Source organism: Electrona antarctica, assembly GCF_951216825.1.
Source record: "Electrona antarctica genome assembly, chromosome: 2".
NCBI lineage: Eukaryota > Metazoa > Chordata > Actinopteri > Myctophiformes > Myctophidae > Electrona > Electrona antarctica.
The window spans coordinates 33,241,297-33,262,634 of record NC_136807.1 but is presented as its reverse complement, the minus strand read 5'-3'; the positions used below and the strand labels follow the sequence as shown (position 1 = coordinate 33,262,634).

Sequence of the window (21,338 nt, the reverse complement as noted above, 5' to 3'; positions counted from 1 at the left end):
CAAAAGGGGGTTCCCTCCCTGAACGGGTTAAACCCAGATACACTTAACCACTTACACCTTCACTTTCAACATTTCCAAAAAACAAATATATCACAACGTGTCAACGAAGTAGGGCATTAATTCTGCTGCTATCCTCCCTCCATCTCTATCTCCCTCATTCTTACTAAAAGCATGAGGCATCTATTGTTGCCCATGTCCACAGCATGAGCAGTGAGGATCTGTTTATTCCTATCAGCACGAGGAAGCAGAGATACAGGCTATTAGCAAGAAGCCCAATGGCCATGATTGACAGGTCTGAACACAGTCCCAGAGGGAGAGAGAGAGCTAGAGAGAGAGAGAGAGAGAGAGAGAGAAAGAGAGTTTGCTGCTATTTGTCCCAGAAAGTCTTATACCAAGTGACACGTGACTGTAAAATCCTGAAAAACATTGCTGTTATTTCTAAAAGATTTATACCAAGCTCACCATTGCATAAAATAACCTTCAAACAGCAAATCAAAATTCACATGGTTTCGTAAGTCGCAGTGAGACATACTGTGTAGTGTGTACGGTGATTTGATTGGATAATGGGGGCACTCCCTTATTATAAAAGTACAAACCTTTGTGTATGTTCACATGACCTGATGAAGATCAAATAGATCGAAATGTTGTCAGATTTCTCAATAAAGAAAGTCTCTTTGTACTGTCCTGTGGTGTGCGGGCTCCATCCATCATCATACTGTAGCTACACAATTCTTTATTCCCTTTACTTGTACACACATTTCTTATATTAGTTTTGATTGGTTTTATTTGACACTTGCTTTGCATGTTTTCCCATGCCAATAGTGAAGTGCATTTTTTAGAGAGAGAGAGAGAGAGAGAGAGAGAGAGAGAGAGAGAGAGAGAGAGAGAGAGAGAGAGAAAGAGCTCATTCATTATCAATGAGATGTTCTGAGAGCATTGCTTTGAAGATGACCTCATAGGCTGATTATGTTTTTAATGCAACCAGTGTGTCTTACCTGATGATTAACCCTGCCCTGCGCTACCTACAGTATGAGATGCCTATTGCATGGCAAGGTCTATTACTTTACAGTATACCATCACTGTCTGGCAGAAACCGTGTATCTCCATATTTCAACTTTTTATGTTGTCGTCGTCCCCCCACACCCCGTAAATGAATGCCCCGCAGTACTTCATACTACAGAAATAGCTGCCACATCTTGTGAGCTGTTTTGGATTATGTTTTTGGTCATGAAGTGTGAGTCATAACCGAAATAAAGGTCGTGAATACAAGCTGTGTGTGTGTGCGTGCGTGCGTGCGTGCGTGCGTGCGTGCGTGCGTGCGTGCGTGCGTGCGTGCGTGCGTGCGTGCGTGTTGGGCACACTTCTGTGTTCAAACACACTTTGAAAATGTATTATATTTTGAGTTTGAAAAGTTTAAAAGCATAAATTACAAAAGAATAAGACAAAGTTAGAAATGTTAAAATTATTTAAGAATCTAATTGATCAAGACTTGCATACAGTTCTTGATCTGCTCTTGTTTTTCCCTTTGCAACAATCTGCTTTAATGAAAATAGCTGATCTACAAGTTGTGAGCTTATTTTCGGCAAATGTTCCCCCCAGAATAGGGATGCTATAGGATTCATGTGGTTAAAAATAGAATAAAAGTTCCTGTCACACAAAGATTTGGTGGCCCTGCTGTAGTAACTCTGAGGACCCCCCAGGGGTCCCAGACCCCTATAGGAGGTCCTCAGAGTACAGACACCAGCAGGTCCTCTCTTATCTTTGTACAGTATATAGGCTCTCTCTGCCTGCTTTCCCCCGAGAACTACTGTACCACCACCTGAATGTTTAATGTAGCCTACGTCTATGAGCTCATACTGTATATCATTGCAGTTGGGCAGAAACCTTATATCTCTATATTTCACATTTTTATGTTTTTTCCATAAATTAATGCTATACGAGTGTTACACAAAAGTGTTGTAAGCTTGCAGATTGGCTATTTTCACTATATCTGGACTGTTTTTACAGTGATAAATGTAAGTGTGTCTGTGCATTATATTGAACCAATGAAAAGTATTAACTATAACTTCAGAATAAAACATAACTACATTGAATCCACAATGTATAGTTAAACAGGAAAACAGGTTATTTTGTTCTCCATTCCCTGAAAACTGAAAAGAAACAGTTTTGGACAGCTTTCCACCCGACAACTACGATATTAAACTTATAAAGTGAAGTGTCTCCGACTCCATTCTAATTGATACAATTCCAAGACAGTAGCCATGATCTCCGCCTAGGAAGGCATTATGATCATCTGACTACACAATACTAAAAAGGATGATATGTTACCTTTAGGTTAGGCAAGGCAAATTCATTTACATAGCACATGTCATACACAAACACAATTTAAAATGCTTTACATAGGTGAGAGATTAGGACGTGGGCTCTCATCCCCACATACTGTATGTTTCTGCGTGAAATGGGTTTTGAAATGCATGGAAACTGAACTGAAGCCTCCAAATGTATGTTCATCCGAGCACAGCAGGGGGTCAGTGGTGGAGATGAAAGAGAGGTAGAGTTCAAAGGACTGAGAGAAGAAAACCAACGATAGATGACGATGTCGAAGGAGAGAGAACGGGGAGACGGGGCAGTGAAAGATGGAGGGATGGAGGAAGGAGGGGAGGAAAGCATAATGAAGCATGAAAGAATCAAGGAAAACTAGAGAGGAAAGCTTTTAAGGAAATGTACACACATACACACACACAGAAACCCATGGGAAATAATTAAGACTACGCCTAATTAGTTTCTATTTGAAGTACTTTTAAAGAGCAAATTAATCTCTTATGTACCATATGTACCATGCAATGGACAGAGATTAAGAAAATAAATAAGACAATAGGACAGACACTCATGCCTAATTTATGCTCAGCCAGACGCACACCGAACATAACAGATCCACAAGCCCACATCTGTTTTCCGGCTTAAGAGTAAAAAAATACACACACTGCAGCCTGATATAGTCATATAGCCTGGAGTCTGTTGAAAATAGTATGCACGCATGTACGTGCATACGCACGAACGCACGCACGCACGCTCATGCACACACACACGCCCCATAGTTTCCAGCCATGGAGTGTTTTTGAGAGGCATGCCCTCCACATATTGAATTGTACTTGGTTTGGTAATTGATTTTTCTCATCTCACAGGCTCCGAGGGGTGCAGCCTTCACCTCTTCACAAAAATCAATTAGTCCCGAGACAGAGTGGAGCTGCGGCGATAACCGTTGTTTCATATCACAGCCTATACTTTTAAATACACTGACACGGTGTGTCGTCAATATTAGGCATTTTATGAGAACGATAAAAGTATTGATTTCTTTCGGTTATAGGCCTATTTTTAGCCAGGGAGGGCATCTGAACCAGGGACGTTGCAATTATGTGGTCAACATACTATCCAGAGTGTTGCCGCCGCACCCCAAAGAGTATTGATTTAAAAGACTGGCTCAAACATTCAGGGAAAGAGATGAAGTTAACAAACCTCAGTGGGAGATGAAATAACCCCATCAATTTAAACAGTTTCCATATACTGTACTCTACTGCAGCATGTATGCATACTGTAATTTACCACATATAGTGCATACGGCAGTCCATACAGTACCACTTATTTGACATGATGGAATGGGGAATGACTGCCTCTCCATCTCTACGACCTGACAACTGTGAAGGTCTGGAACACGCACGCACGCACGCACGCACGCACGCACGCACGCACGCACGCACGCACGCACGCACGCACGCACGCACGCACGCACGCACGCACGCACGCACGCTCATAGGCCTCACGCACGCTCATAGGCTCATACGCACGCACACACACACACACACACGCACACACACACACACACACACACACACACACACACACACACACACACACACACACACACACACACACACACACTCACACACACACACACACACACACACACACACATATAGCTACAGTATACACACACAGCAGCACAAAGTCCAACAACATACAGTAATGAGCTGATAATTCAAAGGATAATGAGTTGCTGTCAAGTGATACAATTGATGGGAGTTAACACTACTGTACAGTTCAACAATTAAGGCACTGCACAATCTATGCACGTGCATGCACACGAATGCATGCACACACACACACACACACACACACACACACACACACACACACACACACACACACACACACACACACACACACACACACACACACACACACACACACACACACACACACACACACACACACACAGAGTATGCTCCATCTGAGACATGCATGTGAAGCCTGAGTTATACTTGGCTGCACATTTTGGCTCGCCCTGAAAATAGCAGATCTGTTGCGACCGGGTAGATCTGCTCGTTATAAATCAGGCTTAAGCACCCACGTCTTCATGGGACAGCATTCTAATCTGTAGGGTGACATTGCCACATAATTGTGTGAAGAAATGTATTTCCTGTCCTGGTATGAGTATTGAAAGAAAATGAAACATAATATTGGGTGATAACAAGGTATAGCCTATATATAGGTGGTTGAATATTTAACCCCGAAATGTAGTGTATGGGGGGAAAAAAATGTTTTGTGTAGTTGAACATGCTCATTCATTTTCTGTTGACAAGGTTTGATCATATAGGGATCATTATAGTTCCAGGAAGTGATAGGTACCAGGAACAGCTATAAAAGTACAGGAAGTGAGGCAGCCAGGGGTTCCATTTTAGGAATCATAAACAGTGTTTTGTGGTGGTTTGTCAAAGAGACTCTTTGAAGGCCAATACTGAACCACAATCAGAAGTTGTTAACCCTTCTGGACGGGAACCTCCTCTTGGAGTTCTGTACAGTATGTACAGTATTCAAATGCTGATGCTGGTATATAAATATTTGAAGTTTTTCAGAAAACTTAGGTCAGGTTTTCAAGGCATTTTTAGAATCGACCTCAGTCCAAAATGGGTTAAACCACTGAGTAGTTTGACCTAAGAACTTTGTGAAGGGGAAGAAAGGAGGTTTGGACGATCATTACTGGCGGTTTAAGCTCTGAATCAATTCTGAGCTTTTGGACAAAGGAACCTGCATGGCCACGGTGAGGAATATTCCCTATTTTGAGCAATGCTTTTTATTTGCTTTATGGATTAATGATTTTCAGAAAATAGAAGATTGGTTCGATTACTTTTGAATTACTTTTTGGGAACTACCGGTATACTCCTTGGCGATTTTAAAAGGAACTTTGCGTTGCGGGACATAAAACAATTGTAGTGTGAACATTAACATTTGTATTTTGAAATCATTATTGTTCATTTGAATTGAATTATTATTTTTGTTTGACCAAGTTAAAGTTGGATAAAGATTGTAATTTAACTTCAACAGCAACAGTTTAGTGTGAATGGGCCTCATTCACACGTACCAAACACCAATCAAGCAAATGTTTGGTAGCTTTTTTGTTTTTTTGGGCCACCACAATGTTTTTCCAATGGGAGTCACATGGTTTGATCAAACATTTGTGTTTGATTGCTGATTGAAATCAAAAACAAATTGATTGATTGCTGATTGCTGGTGGTGTTCTGCCCCTCCCCCCTCATCGATGGCGGTGCATCTAGTCTCCTAGTGCATCTATTTAGCACACATGCGTACTCGTGCACACACAATCATGCATTTTACTCAGTTTAACGTCAGTGGGTCATTAGATTGTATTGATTCCCATCTGTTTGCACAGTGTGCGTGTCAGCATGTATCTTCATGACAATGTGGAGAGAACACAAACACATTACGCTTGTTTAATGACGTTAGTTGCCACGGAAACCGTCTCCCTGCACTCAGTTCTGTGTTGAAAGGGGAAAAAAACAAAACAACCACAAACAAATGGAGGACTTTGGACTTTGCAATGATGTGTATCTGCAGTTTAACTCATAGCAAATTAGTATAATTAAATATTTCTGTCAAAAATGATTGTTTTATTAATTGTTTTCATACATATTTTGATTAAACAGCTTTTGCTTTTTTATTTTCCATATCAGAAATGTTTTTTAGAATTGATTGTGATGTTGTTTCTGTCCTCGGAGTGCGGTGTAGTCATCAGCCATGTCAGTTATTATTTTATTTTATTGTTTTTGTCTTTTTCTTTGACGGTTATGTTTTGTCTCTTTTTATTGTAAGTCTCTTGTTTTGTTTGTTTGTATGTTTCTGCTATTTTTTTGACCAATCTGTAACTTGCTGGTTAAATATTACTGAAATGCCTGTATACCAAAAATCATAATAAACAGATGATTATTATGATTGACAGCTTTTGCTTTGACGTGAGTCGTGAGCCCGTCTGGTCTGTATGGAAAGAGTGGGTTCCTCTTGCCAAAAGAAAGGAACTCATGCATTTTACATTAGGCCTATGCTCCACGCAGGCTGTGTGGAATGGAGGCGGTACACGCCCATGTGCACATCGCCTCATCAACTCTGACTCCCACCACAGGCCAAACGTGCAGTTAACACGGTAACACCGACCGTATTTATTGTCTAGTAAAAAAATAAAAACAGTCGCTCAATGGTGTAATTAAGCGTATCTGTTAGAGGACAGTGCAGAACAAAGCTGCAAACCTCACATGTGTAGTATTTTGAATGGGGAGTTGTGATTACATTTTTACCACTTAAGCTCTATTTACTGTACGTAAAAAGAAAATAGTGAAAAGCAGATCTACAAGCACACAGCACATTGCTATTTTTGAATTTCTTCTGTCAATGTTTGTACAATTTTTGTACATTTTCCCTCATAATCACATGCCCAAAATAGGGAAGCCAGGTTGAAAGTGGCTAAGATGCCACACTGTGCATGCTGTGCGCTTTAATCAAGCACCTGCACAGCATGAAAAGTCCTCATTACATGTGAATAGTAACAGAGAATGAATTACATGGCTGCACTAATTACCTTTGTGAGAAAGCGGGGGTCTGGAGTCTGCTCTGTTTTTATCATTTTATGTTAATCATTTTTATTTCATTTTCTACCATGGAAATGTGATCGCTTACAGTTTAATAGTCAATTGATCACACTCAACATGCAGTCTTTCTTAGTGGTTCCAGTCAATATAACCTCCGGTATGTCTCTTCTCTTGCAAACCAGTCTGTGGTTTCTGTATCTACATTTGCTTGGTGTCTTTTCTCTCGGCTATATGTGGTTGCAGGCTAATTAAAACTATGTGCAACCCCCCAGTTCCAGTACCCTGTCATGTCTACTTGGACTTACACACAGCAGCTTTGTACAAAACAGAGCCTCCCTAATGAATGACCACGCTCGCTGCAAGCTAGCTAGTTCCTGCCCAGCCCCCTCCAAGAATCACTAATCAACACCCCAGCCGTCTAGACATCACAGAACAACTGTGTTGCTAGAGTGACCTACTCTAAAAGAACAACCTTACAACGGTGCAACCTTGGAAGAGAGTTGAGTTTTGTTTTTAAACCGTTATTTATCCAGGGTAGGTTTGCTGAGCACAAACGCTCCCTCTCAGAAATGCCCGCGGCCCGACTTATACTGTCACATTGACACACATTCACACCTGCAGACGTGAGACGGGCCGAGTAGAGATGACAAAAGCTACCAGCGATGAACGCCACCTCCTTCATGGACGCGAACCCCCGGCCCAACGACTGAAGTCAAGGAGAAGCTTCCTCAGCCATGTCCAGCCCCTTACAACATTTCGGGAAGAAACCAGACTCCAGCTATGGACAACAAAGCTTGAGAATGACCCCCCTCCTATTGACATGGGAATCCCCTCCTCTGAAGACCTCCCTTCTGGCTCAGAAGCACCATCGGGTCCGGTGGAAGACACTCAACCACCTGAGAACAGGAACGGGGCGATCAAAAGCTGCTATGGCCAGATGGGGCTACAAAACCGGCCCAACCATCTGTGAATGTGGAGAAGAGGACCATACATCTACTACCCAAATCTTGCAGCTTAAAAGATCTTGCAGAGTTCAGCAATAATGCAAAAGACTGTGTAAAGAAATGGGAAACTGTCATCTAAGCTTCAAAGACACGAAAATAGGAGGTTCCGGTGACGTCATGACCGAGGCAGACGTGTGAAAGACTAGCTCCGCTGAACCTATTTAAAAAATAGCCTTAAAACTAATCAAAACCTAACAAATGAGTTCGAAAATATACTGAAATGGTCGTCAAAGAATGGTGAAAGGCAAGACTACGAAAGATTCTAGCAAAGGAAGCACAGAAGGGTCCGAATTAAGACCAAACACAAGGCAGCTACGGCTAACACAGCTGAAGCTAACCGGTGAATCATCGCAAGCCATGGCTGGTGGAGGGAACGTGGAGTCGGAGATGCTAACAGAGCTACGGAAGCTCCGAGCGGAAAACAGTGACTTTTATAGAGACACAAAGACCTCGTTGAGCAGACTGGAGGCATCCATGACTGAAATAAAACAACGGATGGACACGCTGGACCAGAGAGTCACTACGGCAGAGCAAAGAGTGAGTGAAACAGAAGACAGAAGCGTGCTACATGACAGAGCATTAGCTTACTTGCTAAAAAAGGAGGCCAGCCTGGCTGCTAAGTGTGATCAAATGGAAAATATGTCACGACGCAACAACATTCGTTTGTTTGGAATTAAAGAAGGGGCAGAAAAGAATGATATGCCTGGCTTTATACAAGGATTCATGTGTGAAACTTTGCATTTGGAAGAAGAACTGTCTGTAAGGGTGGTGAGAGTGCACAGGGCCACTGTGCCCAAACCGAAAGAGCCGACAGCACCACCAAGATCCATAATCGTTCGCTTCCTGGACTATGGGGTAAAACAGACAGTCTTGGAGCAAGCGTGGTCACAGGGAAACATCCAGTATGAGGGAAGAAGAGTGGCGTTTGACCATGACTATTCACATAATTTACAAAGAAAGAGAAAAGCGGTGTGGGAAGTGATTAAAAAGCTGAAAGAAAAGAAAATCAAAGCCCGCACCATCTATCCGGCCCAAATAAAGATCTTCTTGGACACCGGAGAGAAGGTCTTCCCATCCCTACTGGATGCTAGAGAGACACTGAAGCAGATTGGAATCATCGTGGATGCTGAGGAACAAGACGTGTTCGACAGGGAGCTGACACAGGACGGGTGGAAGACGCAAGGAGGGAAAAGAAGGAGCCGTCAGCTGAACCTGGAGGACATCAGAGCCATAAAAAGAGGCAGTCAATTAAATCCCGATGACACCAGACCCACCATTCAAGAGGACGACCAAGAATAACAACAGACAGAGTATCTCATCCAGGGACGTCGAGGACAGCGAGTTATCTAGATATTCTGAATCACATCTATGAACGTCCAGGAGGTCAGTATCATCTGAAGGGATGTAGTGATAAATTGAATCATTTGTTAGTATAATAAGGACTTAAGGTAAAAAATATATAAGGCAATGGTTATTATTTGAAATGAAGGGGAATGCTTTGGGTGAGGGTGCGAGGGGGGTGGCAGATGGAAATATGTAAAAACGGAAGTCAGTCTAAGGATTTGTTAATTTGTATTATTTTGATTTATGTGAATTTTGTGAAATAATATATGATCCTGCCAGGGAGGCTAATACATTTATGCTAATCTTTTGAGTGTGTACATATGAGGGTTTGGCTTACCAGGGGGGGGGGGGGGGGGGTAAAGAAGGGACAGCAAATGTAGACATAATTTTTTTGTTCAGTGTTGGATTGTCTCTTCTAGGGGAGGGGCGGCAGGCTAAATACTGAGGTTTTTTTTGTTTGTTTATTGTTTGGTTAATAACAATCTCTCAAGTGTATGTTGGGTAACAAGCATATTTTGGGGACAGAGAGACAAGGGAATATCCTCAAATATTGTTTTATTTTATTATCAAGGGGGATGCCTGCCGAGGGGGGGGGGGGGGGGGGCAAAGTATTCCTTTTTTCTTAATTTCAGATAGGTTTTAGTGCGAGTAGGGGGGGGAACCTATGCATGCTCTAAGTTTAAGAGATATGCGAATCAAGCAATGGGATGAGGGCGACATCAGGTGGAGGCCCGTTGCAACTGCACTCTGTGCAAACCAAGAGAGTTTCTCTCTACCCAGAATGCTCACAATGGGTTTTATGTGTGTTTTTGTTTTGGGGATGAAGCATTCTATGGGGAATTTGGATTGTTGTTTTTACTTTACTTTCTCATTTTTCTTGGCATACTTTTGGGACTCAGTGTTTATACAGCTTAAATTCATTGTTTGTGTTTGTAAGGCAGACTTGGGCTTGTGTGGTGAGGAGGGGAGGCATGTTAAAATGAAAAGCAAAAAATATGGCAGATTTAAATTTTATTAGCTATAATATAAAGGGACTTAACAACCCTATAAAAAGGAAAAAGATACTTAGTCAATTGAAGAAATTGCAGTGCTCTGTGGCTTTGATTCAGGAAACTCATTTGTCTGAGATTGAACACTCAAAACTTAAAAGAGAGTGGGTAGATCAAGTGTACGGGGCATCGTGTGCGGGTGGAAAGAAGAGAGGGGTGGCTATTTTATTCAGTAAATCTGTATATTACAGCAATGAGCAAACCTTCCAAGATAAAGAGGGCAGGTATGTAATGGTGGTTGGGACGCTAGGAGGCATAAAGGTCACAATTTTGAATGTGTACGCCCCGAACGAGGATTGTCCTCTGTTTAGTAAAAGAATTGCTGCATTAATTGCAGACAACGGAGAGGGGTTCATAATCATGGGAGGAGATCAGAACTGTACTTTGAGTAATAAGTGGGATAAACTACCGTCATCAACGAAACCTTTATCCAAAAAGGCAATGGCTTTAACAAACATGATGAGGGAGTTGGGCTTGGTGGATGCATGGCGACATCTTCACCCGAATGAAAGAGATTTTTCATTTATGTCCCAAGTATATGGGAGTTATTCTAGGTTGGATTACTTTTGTGTGTCAAAGAAGGATCTTTTTCGTATTAGGGAATGCACAATGGGACAGATCACTATTTCAGACCATGCCCCAGTTTCTATGAAAGTTGGCTTTGAGTTAGTCAACCACTTAAAGTACTGGAGGCTTAATGCCTCATTACTATCAGATGCTAGTATTAAGGAGGAAATAATGGGTGCCATTTCTGAGTACTTTGCTATAAATGATGATGGGAGTGTTTCACCCTCAGTAGTCTGGGATGCGGGTAAGGCCACAATCAGAGGGAAGATTATTTCTATAGGAGCGAGAATAAAAAAGCGAAGGCTTGCAAAACAACAAGAATTGGAAAACAAAATAAAAATCCTAGAAAAAGAACACAAACAATTTGGGAATGGGAAAACACTGGAAGAATTAAAAGAAATTAGACAACAATTGGATGAGTTGTTAACGTATAAGGCAGAGGGGGCACTTAGGTACACTAACAGAAAATATTATGAAATGGGAAATAGGGCGAGCAGGTTGTTGGCCTTTCAACTCCGGAAGGCCCAATCTGGTCGTGCTGTGGCCAAAATCAGACACCCCGAAACCAACCTTGTTGAAACGCAGCCTAAGCAGATCTCGGATGCCTTTGCCAAATTTTACGAACAATTATACAAGGGTCAAGAACAAGAATTTAAAAGAGAAAAGATTATTGAATTCTTGAGACCTCTCGAATTAAATAAATTGGCAGAGGGGGAAGCATCCAAATTAATAAAGCGCATCACTGAGGAGGAAATAAGAGAAACCATTTCCAACTTGAAAAACAACAAATCTCCAGGTGCAGATGGCTTTTCAGGGGAATATTACAAGGTTTTTGTAAATGAACTTTCTCCTAGGTTATGCAAATTATATAATTGTGTATTATCATCAGGAGACCCCCCAAAGTCGTGGTCAGAAGCCATCATCACGGTACTACATAAAGAAGGAAAAGACCCCATACAGTGTTCTAGTTACCGCCCAATCAGTCTTTTGTGCGTGGATTATAAGATATTAACCTCTATATTGGCAAATAGAATTCAAAAGTACATTAAACAATTAATAAATCCTCAGCAAACGGGGTTCATCTGGACTAGACAAGGGACAAACAATATTAGGAGGGCATTAAACATACAGTCACTAGCAGCGAGAGATAAAGACCCATCGATGCTCCTTAGCCTCGATGGGATTAAGGCTTTCGATAGATTAGATTGGCTCTTTTTAGAAGAGACTTTAAAGGAAATGGGTTTTAGAGAAGAATTTGTTTCTTGGATTAATCTGCTATATAATAATTCCAAATCAAGAATTAGAGTTAATGGTCACTGTTCAGAATTTTTCAAGGTTGAGAGGGGCGTAAAACAGGGAGATTCATTATCCCCTGTTCTCTACGCAATTAGTATAGAATGTTTGGCTGAAGCTATACGTCGAAATACTCAGATCCAAGGCATTCCAGACGATGGTGGGTTCGTCCACAAGGTGGCGCTATTCGCTGACGATGTTTTGCTCTTCATAAGAAATCCACTGCTCTCTATCCCCCCACTCATGCAGTGCCTGCAAAGTTATGGATCCGTTTCAGGTTATAAAATTAACGAAAGCAAATCGGAGGCAATGATGATTTCTGGGTCCTGGCCTACACAACTAAACAAAGATGTATCATATCGTTGGTCTAAACAGGGGTTTAGGTACTTGGGGATTATAATCACACCAAATCCCACACAATTATTTGATGCAAACTATACAAAATTAATTAGAGCCATTAAAAATGATCTGGGGAGATGGGATGTTCTTCCCCTTTCTTTATTGGGTAGAGTTGAAACGGTGAAAATGAATGTATTGCCTAGACTTCTGTTCTTGTTTCAGTCCTTGCCTGTCAGAGTACCCATCTCCACCTTTAAGGCACTTGATCGAATGATTTCTAAATTTATTTGGCAAAATAAAAAGCCCAGGATAAGGCTCAAAACACTTCTTTTGCCAAAAATTAGGGGAGGCCTAGGCCTTCCCAATTTAAAGCATTACTATTGGGCGGCTCAGCTGACTGCAATTGTCGCATGGATAGGTAATGATGAAGAGACAGGTTGGAACCGAATAGAACAGAGCACAATTAAAGGGGTGTCTCTGTCAGCATTACCCTTCCTTGATAAAAAAACTATTGATAAAAACAAAATTAAAATAGGAAATGAATGGATAAAGCATACATTAAAGGTGTGGGAAGCAGTTAGGAAAACACTGTGGGGACCAGGGTCAGTTTCAAGGGCAATGCCAATAGTGGGTAACATTGATTTCTCTCCATCCATAAGTGATACTGGATTCAGTCGTTGGGCTGATAAAGGGTCTTAAAACCATAAATCAGTTATTTGAGGGAACAACTTTTAAATCCTTTGCTCAACTCCAGACGAAATTTAAACTCCCTTCAAGTGATTTATTTAGATATTTCCAAATAAGGCATTATATCATGGATCATAGAGAGAGAGAGCTGGTTAGGAAAACCCCAAACGAAATTGAGGTGTATTTCATTGGTATTGCAGAAAAAAAATTCCCAACTAAAAAACATGTTTCTAATTTATATAAAGCACTGGATGATGTTTCTCAAAATACATGGTACATTAAGGATAAATGGGAATTGGAATTAAATATAATAATTGAAGACAAAACCTGGGAGGACATGTGTGAAGGTTGTCACAAGGGAATAAATAGCCAGTTGTGGAAGGAATTTGATTGGAAACTCAAAACTAGATATTTCAATACTCCTCTGGTCATTTCTTCATACGTGAAAACACCATCCATAGAATTATGTTGGAGAAATTGTGGGGGAATTGGAGACCATACACACATTTTTTGGGATTGTCCAATAATTTCAGGGTTCTGGAAAAATGTTAAAAAGGAAATTGAAAGGTGTTTGGGGTTGAATATTCCTTCTGGACCCGAGTTATTTCTGCTGGGAATTATACCCGAGGAGTTGCGTGGATGGAGTTACATATTAAGGATACTTTTACTGATTGCTAAGAAAATGATAACAGTAAATTGGAGGGAGGTAAAACCACCTACTATAACCCAATGGAAACAGAGACTGAAGCAGGTTTATATAATGGAGGAAATGACGGCAAGGTTACAATTAAAAATGGAAAGTTTCATACTTAAATGGACTTCTGTAATATTGTACTTGGGTGTTTCGGTGTATGTGTAGAGGTCTAAGAGTGCTGAGTAGGGGTTGTTGAGTCTATAAAAATGCTTCGAATGTTGGATATCTGCTGTATATTGTATTGTGAGTCATGTCTCCTGCTGTTCCCTGCCTTGTCCTGTACTGTCTGAAGAATGCTGTGTTTTTGAAGTTTGTCAAGCTGTTTTTCTGTTTTTCTTTGATTTCTTTTATTGTCTCTGTTTTTGTTATGTATTTTTGTTTTCTTGTATTCACATTTATGTTTGATTTCTGTTTCATTGTTCGTGTTTCATTTTTTGAAATAAAAACAAAGTTCAAAAAAAAAAAGACACGAAAATAAGAAGAACCTGGGAGCTGCCCATGCAGTACTCGGCCTGCCCAGTACAGCCACAGTCTGCCCAGTACAACCACAGTCCTACAGTGTACAGTAAAACAAGAAAACCGAACAGAGATAAAAAAAATATATATATTAAAAGTAGAATGATGGTGCTGATAGGATCAACGGAACAACTGAAGAAAGCAGATGAGATCCGTGCACTCAAAGATCAGGAGAAGACATAATGTAAAATGATTTTATTGTAGCAAAAGATAAAACACCCAAAACCTTTTGTTTCAACCACAAAATGTCACATACACAAGGGAGAGTATATGTTTTGGTTAAAACAAAAAGTTATTTGTTAATTTTTTTTTAAAGCTCTATATTCAGAGAGAGATTGTTGTTATACAGTCATTACAGTGTTTGTTCGATAACAGGCTGTCTCTCCAGGTCTCTAATCAGAAAATACATTGTCAGGTGGGTTACCAATTTCATCCAATCAGGAGGACGGTACCCATTAATCAGCATCAATTTCACGATGTTCCAGTTTAAAATGTGTCTGCTCTTCTCTCTCCTGATGGGAACAAATTGGTATTCCAACCTAAAAATGCCTTTATTAAAGAGATGGAGAGACAAGGAGACCCCTGTTATTGAACAAACACTCGATGATTGCAACCAAGCTATTTAACACTTATTTTAAGAAAATAATATAACTTACTCTACAGAACCTTTATACTTATTGTCTCCACCAGGCCGAAGGCATGGGGAGAGAGTATGTTTTGCACTCCGTCCGTGGAGAGAGTATGTTTTGCACTCCGTCCGTGTGTGTGTGTGTCCTTCCTTCCTTCCGTCCGTCCTTCCGTCCGTCCGTCTGTTATCAGCTAATCTCCGGCACCGTTGGCCCGATTTATGCCAAACTGTGCACACACACTCCCTGGATGCCAACGACGAACCTCTGCCCCAAATATTCCTCAACGGCCTGTTATAGCACCACCATGAGGCCGATTTAGGCAAAACACATTTCTGTAGATAACTCGTACACATTTTATCCATACATCACACAATTCGGTATACACTATCTCCATAGTCATGTGATCAACACAGATCTGCACAATTTCCCATCTTCCATCCTGATTGGCTAAGATTGGCTTCCAAAGCTCACATGGTCCGTTTCGAACAAAATGCCACAAATCACAAACACAGTGTCCAATTTCCATCAAATTATACACGCACATTTCCACTAGGCCGAGGACGACGTTCCACTATTTCTTTCCCAAATCAGCCTCAGGGTGGCGCTATAACAGGCCAATTCCTGTTTTTACCTATAACTGCATCGACAACTTATGTATACGCACATCCCTCCACATCTGCCGGTTATAGCGCCACCATGAGGCCGATTTCTGCAAAACACATTGTTTATGTTAGTCGCACAGATTTCATCCAAATCTCACGCAAATCGGTACACATGATCATGTGATCAAGACGAGCCTGTTGGATTTCTCAGATTCTACACTGATTAGCTAAAATTGCCTTACAAAATGCTGCACATGTCCTGCTCATCCAGAATTCTATCCTCAGAGATGCTATGAGTGATCTGGCTCTGCATTTCCTCAACAAAATGAAGAAAATTGTTGCAAGAAACAAAAAAACATGTTTATATTACTCATTTTGCCAAACATCACACACACTCCTATATCCTCCTGGTGGAGACCTGTGCCCAGAAAGGCACTTTTTCTAGTTGTAATTGTAATCCACTAGAATAACAGCAAAAAAACATTGGTGTTACACGTGACTGTAACTAGTCTGTGACCCATACAATTAGGCTGGCAGTCCGCCTTCCCATCATGCACCTGTATGTAACCCAACATGCATTGCACTGCATGACACGTGCTGCGCGGTGCTAGGGGGTAATATTGTCGAAAATAAAGTAAATTAAAAAAATCAAGCACATTGAAGGTGGTTAAACAAGCCTACATTGGTGCCAGAGCACAGATCAATGTCGCGCGAGGGGCATGGAGGCACGTGGAGCGCTGTCGCGTTTGGAGATAGAACTGGGAGCAGTGTTAACCTAGAGCAATGCCACGGAAGAGGGGCGCGTGGAATTAGTCACAATCAGTACGTGTTTTGATTGATTGATTTGATTGATTGATTGATTGATTGATTGATTGATTGATTGATTGATTGATTGATTGATTGAAATATTTATTAACAGTTTGCAGAATTACAGTACATTTCAAGCACAAACTCAATACAAAGGCTGTTAACTGTGAGTGGACGACCCAATTAAGCATTACACTTGTTTACAAGAGGGTCCACCATGTTCAATTCATCAAAACATTTAGAGACGTACAAATAGACACTTCTATATAGACAAAGAACAGGAATTCATCATAATGGAGGTAAAAAGGGAAAATAAATATATACAGTGAGGGAAAAGGGGGGGGGGGCGGTGTCACAACAATCAACCCCTGTTGGGCTGTTGGCTGTCTCCCATCATGTCTCAGACTACAAACGTACGGTATACTCCATTTTACCTCCCTCTCTCGCACTCTTTCCCCAGAGGTCTGAAGTCACTCAAGCTACCAGATGCCATATGGTGGTTGAGGTACTACCATTAGCACTGTTGCTGTACAAATAACCTGTTAAGTCCTGTATGCTTCTTTAGAGGTTCTCTACTGGTTTTTCAGCTTAGTTTAAGCACCTCTACTGTTTTATATGTCACAGTACAACTGGAAAACCGGTCAGGTTTCACAGACTGAAGGCGTCTTGAGCCACGTGAGCCACCACTGAGTGAGCTCAGGCGTAAAAAATGGTAAATGGTGCATTTATATAGCGCCTTTATCCAAGGCGCTTTACATAGATTGTGCATTACATTCACCCATTCACACACACATTCATATACCAATTGCGGCGGAAGCCATGCAAGGTACAACCAGCACATCGGGAGCAATTTGGGGTTCAGTGTCTTGCCCAAGGACACTTCGACATGTAGCCAGGAGGAGCCGGGAGCGTGCGAGTCGCTGTGCTGAGCGGTGCTTCTGGGGAAGCCCGGGATCTAACTGGGAACGTTCCGGTTCACAAGAGGGCCGATCTACCACCTGAGCTACTGCCGCCCTATATTAGGTGCTATAGAACCTTTAAGATAGGTGCTACAGTATACAATATAGCATCAAGAGGTTCCCCTTTGCGAGCCAAAAGACTTTTGAGTGTGATTTAGCACCATTTATTTTATAGTATGTATTCATCCTTGCTCTATGAAGCGCTGAAATCTTATTATTCTGGCAGTATGCCTTCTCCGTCTCTGAGTCACTCCATCCTCATTTCATATTTTCATATTCTGTCTCCCCCCAACCCCCCCCCCCCCCCACCCCCCCCACCCCCCCCCCCAACCTTTCTTTGACTCATTACTACACCCCTGGCTGTGCTCAGCCTCTCACACACTATGTGTTGTCTTCTCTCTTGGCGCTGCCTCAGGCACCAGACGCAGCTCAGCTCACTGACTCCAACATTACGGAGGCTTCTGGTGTCATGGACACTGAATAATGTCTCGCTGCACAGAGGTGAACCCTGCGAGTGTCTCTCCGCTGTCGTAAGGGAGAAGATCTAGCACAGGGTTTATTTTGGCCATTACGGGGGCTTCCTTAAGCACTGAATACATCCACACATGATCTTATCCACCTACACACTGTTCCCAGTGGACCGACCGCGGGTGCTGAGGCGGTAACCGTGGCAACCCTTCTCCACCATATAACTCTTTGGGCCAGCTATAACAATCCATCCATCCTCCTTCCTCTGCCCCGCTCGCTCTCTTTCACTGTGTTGTTCTGCAGCACTTTACTCTCTCCGAGGCAGCATGATCTTCCTGCAATTTAGCTCTTTTCTACTCCCTTTGATCATAATTATTCTATGATTATTATAATCGCCGTGACTGTCATTACCATATTGGCATCATCTTCTCGTAATTATTCTGAATAAAGGAACTAATAGGATTATTCAAGAGACCATGATTTCCACATCGATTTTAGGTTAATGGCTGTACTACTACAAATGTTAATTAAAAGGAATACTTGGCAAATAAGATAGTAGGACAGGATGTCAGGAGAGGTGAGATATACAGTACTGTATATGTCACACGATTCTTTTTTAATCCCCATAATTGTGCATTCATATTTTGCAATGGGGGTCGTTGCCAGCTCGTTCTAAAATCCAAATGAATATAGTAGTTTTCATCTTGTTACTCCCTATCATCTGCCATGTTCATTGTTCTGATTAAATAGTGCAATTACGCAGCAGTCATCTCACTTTGACAGAGATGTTGTCCTTGACGCCTTCATAATTATGTTTGAAATCTGTAATTGATGCACGTAATTTGTTTAGGATTTATGTCTGCTGTTGGGAGTGAACACGTGCATTGTTGGAGTTTAATGAGCATGTCAGCGTGACGTGTCCTGTAGGACACCATGACAACATGTGTCAACATTAAGACGCTTCACTGCAGAGCAGGACACATTAAAGGGTTATTTCACTTTTTGGGGGTATTTTTCTACTTGGGCATTTGTGAACACGCCAGACGTCTATTTTTAGGTTGCTTGATTGAGTATTTAGATATTTGATATTCATTTTATCAGACATTTTATCATACAAACCCATTGTAATTTCAAACACCATTTTAACTATAGGCCTATATGTTAGATTAAAGGGCCACTTCACCCCTTTTGCAACCAGAGCTTATTTTAATGATGTTTAGGAAACACTTAAACACTTTCCTGGGGTTTGTATTTGTGTAATATGGTTTATTTTAGTCATGACACCATGTTCATGACCAAAAACCTGTCATGAAAATGTGGTCTCACTTCCTTCCTGGACTTCAAAGTCAGACCTCAATGTAGCCTCCCCCCCCCCTCCACAAGGAGGGGAAGTGCACTAAAGCATTATGGGCATTGTAGGAATTCAGCAATCCGGTCATACCCTAGTCAAACACACAGACTTCATTATTCTTCTGGCCATTAGGTGCAAATTTCAAATTGTGATACTACAAATACTATTAACATTGAGTGACTTCAGTTTCTTCCAGCTGTGAAATGTCCCTTTAATTGAAAACACCCGTCCCGGCCTGGGCCGGCCTAGTGGTTCAGGCACCTATGCTGGTAATCCTGACAGTGTGTTGTGGGTTCGAGTCCCGAACTTTGCTGTGTGTCTTCCCCCCCCCCACCATAAAATGGTCTCCTACACACAAGGAGGACAATGTCAGTCACCAGAACCAACCACATGTGTTTACTTTTCAATTAACTAATTTCTGATTAAAATAGAGTTTGAAGTTACAATGGCTGTGTATAAGAAGTGGGTGTGGTGTGTCTGTTAAAATTAATATGAAATATCTAAATACTGAATCAAGCAATGAATACAAAGAACAGGAAGCGCTGCCGTGGTTATAAAAACTGTAAATAGGTGCTCGTTGGCTGAATCAAGCAATTTAGAAACTGTCAGGGCACAAAAGCCTGAGATGATAAAATTACCCCAAACATGTTTGAAAGTGACATATCCCTTTAACGTCTGCTCACACTGAGTACCATAACTATAACGATAAGTTATACCACTCCTATAGACAGCTATGTGTGTCTCTGCCTGGGTCCCTGGGTCTGTCCGGGCACAAAAATAGCGTTTGGTTGGTTTTCATCACCAAGTGTCATTGTTGCGCAGCCTAACACACACACACACACACGCACACGTGCACGCACACGCACGCGCACGCGCACGCACACGCACACGCACACGCACACACACACACACACACACACACACACACACACACACACACACACACACACACACACACAAACACACACACACACACACACATATTAACTGTATATATGATGATTTCGGGTGTGACAGTACAGACAGTACAGTAGAGGGACCCCATGGGGACCCCCACACGGTAACTCTGTCATTTCTCAACCGTTTCGGATGCGGGGCGGCTCGCCGGAACCGGGCCGGCACACTGGGCGCGTTCCTGTGGGTCTGGAACTTCCGGGGACCACCACACGGAGTTGCACCACTCACTTCACACGGGTGTGATTTTTTTATATAATTGGTGTGAGCAAAGTAAAGTAAGCAAGCATACTGTATAATGATTTTTAAAACTATATTTTAGCTTTAGCTAGTTATAGTGCAAAAATAATGCTGAGAGAGAGAGAGAGAGAGAGAGAGAGAGAGAGAGAGAGAGAGAGAGAGAGAGAGAGAGAGACAGACAGACAGACAGACAGACAGACACTTACCTGGAACATGACTCTGTATTGCTCCTCAGGCTTCTGAACCACACACATGTTGCACCCCATTGTGACCTTTGACCCGGTGGCTGGGCTGGGCTGTGCAGGTCCAAATAAGCCAAAACCCTCTCTCTCTCTCTCTCTCTCTCTCTCTCTCTCTCTCTCTCTCTCTCTCTCAGAGTCTTTGTCTGTGACAGAGCCCCTCCTTCATCCACAGTGTTGCGGAATTAAACTGTAAACCACTCTTCAAAGTAACACAAAGTGAAGCCGTGGCAGATTAGTACAGAGAGAAGTGAGTTTCTCTGTACGGCACGTCACCGTTTCATCCTCTCACAGTGAAATTCCAGTAGCATAATCCAAAGGTAATGTACATGTACCAGCACTGCAACCCAAAGTCCATCCATCCGCCTGTTTCTGTCCCCATCGCAGACATGAAAAACCTTGTTTGAGTGCTCGTGCATGGAGGCCTGCAGGTTGTATTTATGTAGCAGACGACATCACAACCTTCGTTTGACTGATGTGCAAAGGGCAAGGATGACAGATGAATGAATGGGATCACTGATCCGAGATGGGTTTTTATATCTAAATAATATCTATTAGGCCTCGGACCCTTAGTGACGGTCCAGTGACTTATGAGATGTGATCACATCGTACAGCAGAGAACATTCTCTTTGTAGAATGTTCTCTGGATTTGACACTC

General features: G+C 41.9%; 1 protein-coding gene across 1 annotated transcript in view; it reads right to left on the bottom strand.

Annotated features, from left to right (window-relative positions):
* The window catches only part of LOC306912488 (PDZ domain-containing protein 4-like), a gene marked incomplete at both ends in the record, with an annotated part of 35,770 nt that extends 15,063 nt beyond the window's left edge, over window positions 1-20,707 (bottom strand). The window contains one exon of the mRNA XM_079488754.1: window positions 20,648-20,707. Coding sequence (XP_079344880.1) covers window positions 20,648-20,707 — 60 coding nt within the window. The remainder of the gene's footprint in view (window positions 1-20,647) is intronic.
* Between the last annotated feature and the right edge of the window lie 631 nt (window positions 20,708-21,338).